Source organism: Centroberyx gerrardi, chromosome 9 (assembly GCF_048128805.1).
Source record: "Centroberyx gerrardi isolate f3 chromosome 9, fCenGer3.hap1.cur.20231027, whole genome shotgun sequence".
In the NCBI taxonomy this organism is placed as follows: domain Eukaryota; kingdom Metazoa; phylum Chordata; class Actinopteri; order Beryciformes; family Berycidae; genus Centroberyx; species Centroberyx gerrardi.
This window is the reverse complement of record NC_136005.1, coordinates 16,264,449-16,273,259: the sequence shown is the minus strand read 5'-3', so window position 1 is coordinate 16,273,259 and position 8,811 is coordinate 16,264,449. Positions and strand designations below refer to the sequence as shown.

The following is an 8,811-nucleotide window of genomic DNA, read 5'->3' as shown; positions in this document are numbered from 1 at the left end:
CTGTTGGAGTTACTGCACTGCATGGTGACGGATTTAAAGGAAGCGATCACAGATGGACTGAAAAGAGGAAACATAACAGCCGCACATGTGCACGCAGGCTCACTCCCTCTCCCTGTTTATCTCATCTTTTAACAATATCTGTTCCCTGCTTTGACCTCTTACTTGTTTGGCCCATGTTCTGCTTTTCTCTTTCCTTTCACTTCCTCCCTCTTCTGTCCTGTTCCACTGTGTCTTCCCCTCTGTTCGTCTTCCAGGATGGCACTGCCCCCCTGTGGATGGCAGCCCAGATGGGTCACAGCGAGGTGGTGAAGGTCCTCCTGTTACGTGGTGCAGATCGGGATGCTGACAGACAAGTATGTGTCTCTTTGAGAATTATTGGTTGGAGGCTGACTGTACTAAGTGCATAAAGATGTGGGGATTCTTGATTGGTGTCATTTAGTCCTCCTGTCCCATCCCAGATTGACATGAACAGCCGATGTTTGCTCCTCTCCCTTACCGTCCAAACAAAGTGGCAAGAACAGATGTTTACATTTAGAGGCTTTGGAAAGTAAGATGGGTACGGAAAAAGTAATAACATCAAACCAGGAGGCTGCCATCTTGGTCAAATCTTAAATCCTTTAGATTAACTTTCTAAAATTCACATTATGTTGAAATTGCACAGAAAAGCAACAAACACAATAAACTTTTTGGTGTCTAATCATCTTTCTTTGTGCCATTTTGTCATGGATCAGGAATGAACATGTCATTTGAAAAATCATTTTATGCTCTAATGTAACGTTTCCTCTGCTGTCTGTCTGAAGGACGGATCAACAGCGTTGTTCAAGGCAGCTTTCAAGGGACACAACAGCGTCATCGAGGAACTCCTCAAGTTCTCTCCTTCACTCGGCCTTCTCAAGGTGGAGGATGCTACAATGGTTGTTGTCTTCTTTTCAGTACTAGCCCTGCAATACTGGATAAGGAGCAGTTTTGTATTTGTTAATTACTGAAAAATACAATATTTCCCCAAAAGTATTAATCAATATTTTTATGAATATTTGCTGTTTCCAGAATGGCTCTACAGCCCTTCATGCTGCTGTTATGGGTGGTAATCATAAAACAGTTTTACTGCTGCTTGGTGCCAATGCAGACCCCACACTACCAAACAAGGTAGAGATGAGATAATAATCAGATAGTAGATGAGTAGAAACACCAGTGCAATTATATATTAACTGCTTTTTTTTGCATGTATTTTTTGCAGAACAATGAACTGCCTGCAGATGTTACAAAGAGTGATCGCATCCTGAGGGTCCTACATCCAAAAATCTTAAATGGAGATAGTTGATGACGAGCCCAGATCCCTACAGTTAGGCCTGGCTTTACTGCAGCGAGACGCAGTGAGAGAAAACAACAACAACAACAACAACCAAGTGTCAAACCTATTCAACTACAAGATGTACATGGTGCTTGCTTTTGATTGCGGCTGAAATGAAGTTGTCATATTTTGATTAAACCTGGACGAACTATAGAGAAATATAACGTGCAACCAAAATGCATTTGTTTGCCATGTGCATCATTTCCGTTGTGTTGTTGTTCTATATGCATTTATTTTTATTTAAATGTTTTACCCCAGGTGTTGTAAGATTTCTAGATATTTTGCAAAATTTTATTTGCCTTTTTAATAAACGTAATAAAGTGTAAATTTGTTAATGAATGGAGAGGAGACAGTCTATAAATTTCTTTGATATATGAGGATTTTACAGCTCATATTCAATATTCTAGTAATGTGATATAATCAATATTCTATATTGTATATATTATATATATATAATATTCTATACTAGAGGTCAGTGATTTTTTCTGAAACTGGCACAAAGATACACACATAGGATACACACCTGCCTATGACAAGTTGCATGACACCTGTATGACAACTTCTTTGTAGTCCCTTATAAGTTTCTATTAAGTACAACAATAAGTTATAAGTATCTGTAGATTTTTTTTTAACTTTTAAGAAATGTGACACACCCTGCAGTAGCCTTTGTCGTCAGACAGATAGGAGCCCAATAACATTGTCACGTGATCACCACGGAAGTAACATTCAACAACATATCGATGCGGAAGAGAAAAACATTTTGAGGATTGCGATTTCAACTTTTTTGCGCTCTAAGTTACCTAAAATGATACATCGTCCACAGTGGTAGTTGTACAACGACAGTTTACAGGTTTGTAGGTTTATTTAAAGTAGAAAAGTGGACCGCTCGGCAGACTAAAAAGTTTGACCATCCTAACAACACCTATGGCTAATAATTTACAGGTGAGTGATCAGGTTAACTAGACACGGAGCTGCTTGGTTACATTAGGCTTTAATGATTGTTATGATCAAAAGAAAGACTGATCAACTTTGCAGAATGAAAAATGTATTTAAGAAATTCGTAGTGACACTCAGAGAGAGTGAAGTTATATAACTGCAATTGTTTTAGAAGTGATGCAGTTTCATAAGTGCTCTTCTGTGATTTAAAACCGGACAGCCGTCCGGTTTGTCTGTGGCCAGACAATGAAACATGAATCTTAACATGTTGCCCTTACAGATCAACTTAATTCTTCCCTCTCTTGCTGACTGTCTGTTGACAGAAAGCTATAGATCTTGCGAGCAAAGCTGCAGAGGAGGACAAAGCAAAAAACTATGAAGAGGCCCTCCGATTATATCAGCATTCAATACAATACTTCCTTCATGTTGTAAAGTGTGAGTAACTTGAATTTTGACATCAATCAGCATTTGATTTTTCTAAAATTTGCATAATTTATCTCTTTTATTCCACTTCCATAGCATAACACATATTCCAGACCCCCCCATAATGCAGTTCTCTTGCTGTGTTTTCCTTGTATATCTTGCTGCTGCAGACGAGGCCCAGGGAGACCGAGCAAAGCAGAGCATCAGGGCCAAGTGTGCAGACTACCTGGACAGAGCTGAACAGCTGAAGGAATATCTGAAGAAGAAGGACGCGACTCCAGCCAAGCCTGTCAAAGTGTCCCAGTCAGATGACAAAGGGTGAGAGAGAGGAAGCCAAGGGTGGGATTTAGGGATGCTGGGACACTGCCCCAGAGGCTCTGAGGCTCTAGTTTGTTGATATCGCAATAACTTAATTTAGCTCATTTAAAATCTGGCTGGTGAGGGCAATCTTTCTCCAGCCCAGACCAAAAAATTACTCATTACCTCATTAGCATGTTTAAACTTCACTATACAATAAATCCTGACATGTGCTGTTGTGGTTTTGTTTCAGGAGTGAAAGCGATGACGGCGATGACCCAGAGAAGAAGAAGTTCCAGAATCAGCTCTCAGGTGAATGACTCAGCATTGAATGAACTTATACAGTCAAATCTAATGTGCAAAACAACACAGTTACTCAGTAGGTTTGCAAGAAGCATGAGATTTCTGAAAATAATGAATATTGCAACCTATCAAGGTGCCATTGTGATGGAAAAGCCGAACATTAAGTGGGACGATGTAGCCGGACTCGAGGGTGCAAAGGAAGCCTTGAAAGAAGCCGTCATCTTGCCCATCAAATTCCCTCACCTCTTCACAGGTACGGAAAACAACAACAGTCTCCTGAAATAACCGTGTAGCTTCAAATAACATTTAAATATATTTGCCTGTCCAGGAAAGCGGACTCCTTGGCGGGGGATCCTGCTGTTCGGTCCTCCAGGAACAGGGAAGTCTTACCTGGCCAAGGCTGTAGCCACAGAAGCCAACAACTCCACCTTCTTCTCCATCTCCTCTTCCGACCTGGTGTCCAAGTGGCTGGGGGAGAGCGAAAAGTGAGGCCCAGCTTCTGTACATGACGACAAGACTAGGAGCGGAAAGAGACTTGACATGCATAACTCTTTTTCCCTTCTCTCTCTCTCTCTCTCTCTCTCTCTCTCTCTCTCTCTCTCTCTCTCTCTCGAGGCTGGTGAAGAACCTGTTCAGTTTAGCACGAGAGAACAAGCCGTCTATCATTTTCATCGATGAGATCGACTCTCTGTGCGGCTCCAGGAGTGAGAACGAGAGCGAAGCGGCCCGCAGGATCAAGACAGAGTTCCTTGTCCAGATGCAGGGTGAGTAAGAAGAGCGCTTGAGATTGAATATCTGAACTAAGAGCTGAATATCGGTACTTCATCTTGTGTTTGCAAAGTATAAGAAGTGTCATTCTCCTCTCAGGTGTTGGAATTGACAATGAAGGAATCCTGGTCCTGGGAGCCACCAATATACCATGGACACTAGACTCGGCTATCAGGAGGAGGTCAGTTCAAACTCACTTAAACATAAATAAAAAAATATAAAGGAGGTGTAACAGCACTGGGTTTAGTCGTCTGTTCAAACCTCCACCTCCTTGAAAGGGGAGAGTAAATTTTGACAAACACACAAGCCGCCATGAGTCTTCTCTCCGTGCCTCAGGTTCGAGAAGCGGATCTACATCCCTCTGCCTGAGGAGCACGCCCGCTCCTTCATGTTCAAGCTGCATCTGGGCTCCACCCCCAATGACCTCACGGAGTCCGACTTTGTGACTCTGGGCAAAAAGACGGAGGGCTACTCCGGGGCTGACATCAGCATTATTGTCAGGGACGCGCTCATGCAACCAGTCAGGAAGGTTCAGTCAGCCACTCACTTCAAAAAGGTAAGGTTGTCCTGTCCTAGTTATTCAAACTCAAGTCAAAATGTCTTTTGGGAATTCAAACTGAATATATTATAGCATTGGTTCCAAAAAAGGACAGATTACAATTGGGATCAGTCATATTTTTGGAACCAGTTCATAAGAATTGTATTGGACAGTTCATCAATGTTTTTAGAGTCATAAAAGAATTACGGTAGTCATAGAATCATTTTAGACCCACATGGTTTAACAAAAATACTGTGACATGTTTTAATAATTTCAAATGACTCTAATAAACAAATAAATACTAATAAAATTGTTCCAGTCAAAAGCAATAGTTCCCAGCTAAAAAAAACTGTCTGACTGGATCTTAAAGTATATTTACAAAGACTGCCCATGCATTGTCTTATTCCAGCTCAGCTATTGGCTACATCCAAAAAGCATCTGTCCATTCAACACTAAGGATCCAAAGCAGCAGTCCTTCCCTTCTGTGCTCTCTCTCTCTCTCTCTCTCTCTCTCTCTCTCTCTCCCCCTCTCCCTCTCTCTCTCTGCTTTGCTGATTATTCGGGAATATCCCTAGTGTGTACACCAAAAAAGTCAATTACAACACTTCATCACAAAATAACTCCTGGAATACATTGAACATCACAAATTGATGATATCTAACAGTGTACGAGTATCCAAAAGTGGATTTTCCCACGACGCAGCCGAGGGCATCACGAGGCAGATTCAGGTCAGGCAGTCAGTCAGGTAACGCTTAGTGAGATGATGCGCTTCGTCAGATGGCCTCTAGAGGGCGTTTCTGACTGTGTGATGCAGTGTTTCTCATACAGAGGCACAAAATCAAAAGTTGCTCACTGTAGCCTATATACATGGATCTAAATCGATCTCTAATGCACCTGATGTGCGCATCATGTCATGTCTGTAATTTGGAGATGTACAGACAGCAGACCAGCAGCATTGAACTCAGTCCACAGAATCTCCTGGTGTGAAAACAAAAGTGAAACTTCACATTCCACAGTCAGTAACGGGGATTTGTAGACAGTAACTCGTCTTCGCTGCCATGCAGACTTAAACGGTAGGTGCCTTTAACGTTACCTTGTGGTATTTAAGTAACGTTAGTGGAATTAGGTCATTTAACCGTGTCGCAGTGCTTCAGTACATAGAATTGAACACGCGCCGTGGGTCTGTAGAGGATCTGTGCTTGTTTCTTTACGATCGCCAAAATATATATTGATTGTACAATAACATTATTTTTCCTTGTTTCCGAAGAGTAGCTGAATGTTCCCTTTGGTTAATTTCACTACACAATCCAAACGGCATGGTAGTACTGCCAGGTTATCGCTGGTTGTGTTTCCTCGTGCCCTTACTTCTGCCCGTCACGCTCAGGTTCGCGGGTCGGCATGGAACAATCCCAACGTTGTGGTGGAGGACCTGCTGACTCCCTGTTCTCCAGGTGACCCCGGCGCTGTGGAGATGACCTGGATGGACGTTCCTGGGGAGAAACTTCTGGAGCCGGTTGTCTGCATGGTAAGAAAAGACACTTTGGTTTCTGGCTGCAAATGAAACATTCCCATTCCCATTATGTAGTGGTCAGGACAAGGAGATTGTGTGTTTTGTTACCATACATTTTTTTTTAATGTTTTTTTTTTTTTTTTTTACATAGTCATCCGTCCATCAGTGTTTATCTTAAAGAGTAACTAAACCCCAAACCCACATGTTGTACTCTAAAGAAGGTGACAGAAGGAGAATGGCAGATGGCAATTTCAGTAGCATGTTTTTTTACCATTAGATGTCAGGCTTTATACAGATTTTGGTTTGGGGTTCAGCCAGCTATAGTGATGAGAATAATATAATAATATTCTGTATGCAGGCTGACATGCTGAGGTCGCAGTCCAGCACCAAGCCAACTGTGAATGATCAGGACTTGGAGAAGCTGAAGAAGTTTACAGAAGACTTTGGTCAGGAAGGCTGATAATACTCAAACCCTCCTCATAAGCATATCTCTTCTCCAGATCCTTTTATGGATCCACTCAGGCTCACATTCACTTCTCTCTTGCATATTTGCAAGGTTTCATATTTCTTTTATCTTCTGTTTTTATTTTGTTTGTTTCCAACTCAAGTGATTTTAGCCTTTATTATTTAAGGACCAATGAGATTCATCAAAACTACTATTCTCAAAGTACGTAGATGGTGACGGCTTCAGTTGATCAATACAATATCTGTGTATTTTCAGAAATTCTTTCCAACACTAAATACCTCTTCTCTTTATATATAGCACCTATGGAACTCGTGTAATGGTATGGCTTTTCAAAGGAATTTTTGTCAAAGGAATTTTACATTGCAAATTGATCATTACCCATTCTCCATAAAACTGCTAATAACAATCAACTGGGGACAGAGGCACAGCAGGATGGGTGGATGCAAGTTGGTAAACTTACAAAATTCTGAACAATTTGTACAGTACAAATAGCTGTCTAATACCTAACACTGTATAAACTGTTGAATGCTGATGACAGCATACTGTGAATGTAAGCAGTTAAATAGAGTAGCTAATATCTACAATTCTCGCAAAAAGTACTACCTAGAAGCACCGTTTCTCAGATATAGTGAACAATATGTCACCGTTTACATCAGTCTATAAGGACATTGGAGAGAATTTTCTGGTTCAGTCTGTAGAAAATCGGTGGTAGTGGTGGTCGTATCAATGTCCCACTTTAAAGGAGAGAGTTTACTCTCGGTGGACTTAAATTCTTTTTATCCCATGAATTGTTTTTAAAATGTTGTTTTACCGTTTGAAAAGCCAGCCAACATCCTTAAAATTTGAATAGTACCCAATCATCTTCCATAAGCAATGATGAACTTTCAAGTGTCATCACAGCAATAAAAGAGAAATAGTCGACTCAAAGACATTCACTTAATAAAGCCCTCGATAAGGATTATTTTGGCTTCTTTAAAGACTCAAACTACCTATAAGGACAGGTGTCTGTATTGTGCAAGCAAATGAAAAATGATTGTTTACCAATAATTTTGAAGAAAAAAAAAAAAAGTGTTGTTTGGGTCGCACTGTATAAGAGGACTTTGTACATACTTTTCTAGAGCATATTTTATTTCCTAATTGTTTTTAGCAGCTTCAAGAAAGACTGCTGGGTTTGTGTTGAGTTACTGACCTTAAAGGGTAACTTGGGTATTTTTCAACATGGACCCTATTTTCCCATCTTTTTGTGTCTAAGTGACTAAAGGGGACAACAATTTTTGAAACTGGTCCAGTATTGAGCGAGATCGCTTCAGCCGGCAGCCGCGAAACAAACTGCAATGTAATCCGACGGGGCAAATCGCACCGTCAATGTACGTCCACTAAAAGTGCTTGTTTTTGCCACTGACAGGCTCAGATTGTTATTATAAGTGTCTGACAACATTATGGAAAGGACCCTACAGAGAAATGAAACGTTTTTCTTTACCTTTCGCTTGATCCGGTCTGTGTGTAACCAAGTCTCGCTCAAGTCTCGCGAGCGTTGAGTTGTTGCAGGAAGTTACACAGGAAGTCGCAGCTGCCGGCTGAAGCGATCTCGCTCAATACTGGACCAATTTCAAAAATTGTTGTCTCCTTTAGTCACTTAGACACAAAAAGATGGGAAAATAGGGTCCAGGTTGAAAAATACCCAAGTTACCCTTTAACAGGAAAGGTACAATATTGTGCAATAATGCTTTAATCTGCCTCATTTGAGCTGGACTTCCTACATTTTGCCAAATTAGAAATAGGCTACTTATAGGAAGAGCTACCAAGACCACACATATATTCTCTTCTTCATGCCTATACAGAGTTACTTTTTTTTCTTTAACATCTTTCATATATTAAATCTTTTGTACTACTAATATGTAAGAGACTATGCACTATTCTGTTTCATGAAGACTTGGTGTTCATTTTGTTGATTCCTACTTATTGTTGTGAAGAGCTGTATTTCTAAAATTGCCTCAATTTTCATAGACTTTTTTTTCAGCAGTCTTTATTAAGGTTCTGTTCTGAATTATTTATGGACCCTGTCAATATGCTCAAAATATCTGTTGCCTTTGGGTTTGAAATATATACTTGCATGTAAGGGTTTCTTTTGGGATTTACAGAGGTTACATAAATAAAACTTGTGTTGTATCCTTCATGACGTGTTCTGTGAACAGAGTTGTTGTAGAGGGTTTTGTTCA

General features: G+C 40.6%; 2 protein-coding genes across 5 annotated transcripts in view; both read left to right on the top strand.

The window, feature by feature from the left end:
* The window catches only part of ankrd29 (ankyrin repeat domain 29), a 5,588-nt gene extending 3,896 nt beyond the window's left edge, over window positions 1–1,692 (top strand). For 3 of the 4 annotated variants that reach the window (XM_071895648.2, XM_071895646.2, XM_071895650.2), the window contains 4 exons: window positions 255–353; window positions 801–914; window positions 1,048–1,146; window positions 1,238–1,692. In XM_071895648.2, the coding sequence (XP_071751749.1) occupies window positions 255–353; window positions 801–914; window positions 1,048–1,146; window positions 1,238–1,321 (396 nt within the window). In that variant the 3' untranslated portion in view covers window positions 1,322–1,692. The remainder of the gene's footprint in view (window positions 1–254; window positions 354–800; window positions 915–1,047; window positions 1,147–1,237) is intronic. The other variant, XM_071895647.2, reaches the window with a different exon arrangement.
* A 401-nt stretch (window positions 1,693–2,093) lies between these two features.
* LOC139908751 (vacuolar protein sorting-associated protein 4B-like) lies at window positions 2,094–8,768 on the top strand. The gene is made up of 12 exons (XM_071895552.2): window positions 2,094–2,293; window positions 2,611–2,722; window positions 2,881–3,028; window positions 3,261–3,319; window positions 3,444–3,563; window positions 3,639–3,795; window positions 3,926–4,074; window positions 4,178–4,259; window positions 4,415–4,634; window positions 6,001–6,141; window positions 6,485–7,789; window positions 8,293–8,768. Exons 1-11 carry the CDS (start codon window positions 2,276–2,278, stop codon window positions 6,584–6,586), a joined length of 1,308 nt encoding a protein of 435 aa, XP_071751653.1. The 5' UTR covers window positions 2,094–2,275; the 3' UTR covers window positions 6,587–7,789; window positions 8,293–8,768.
* The last annotated feature ends 43 nt before the right edge of the window (window positions 8,769–8,811 follow it).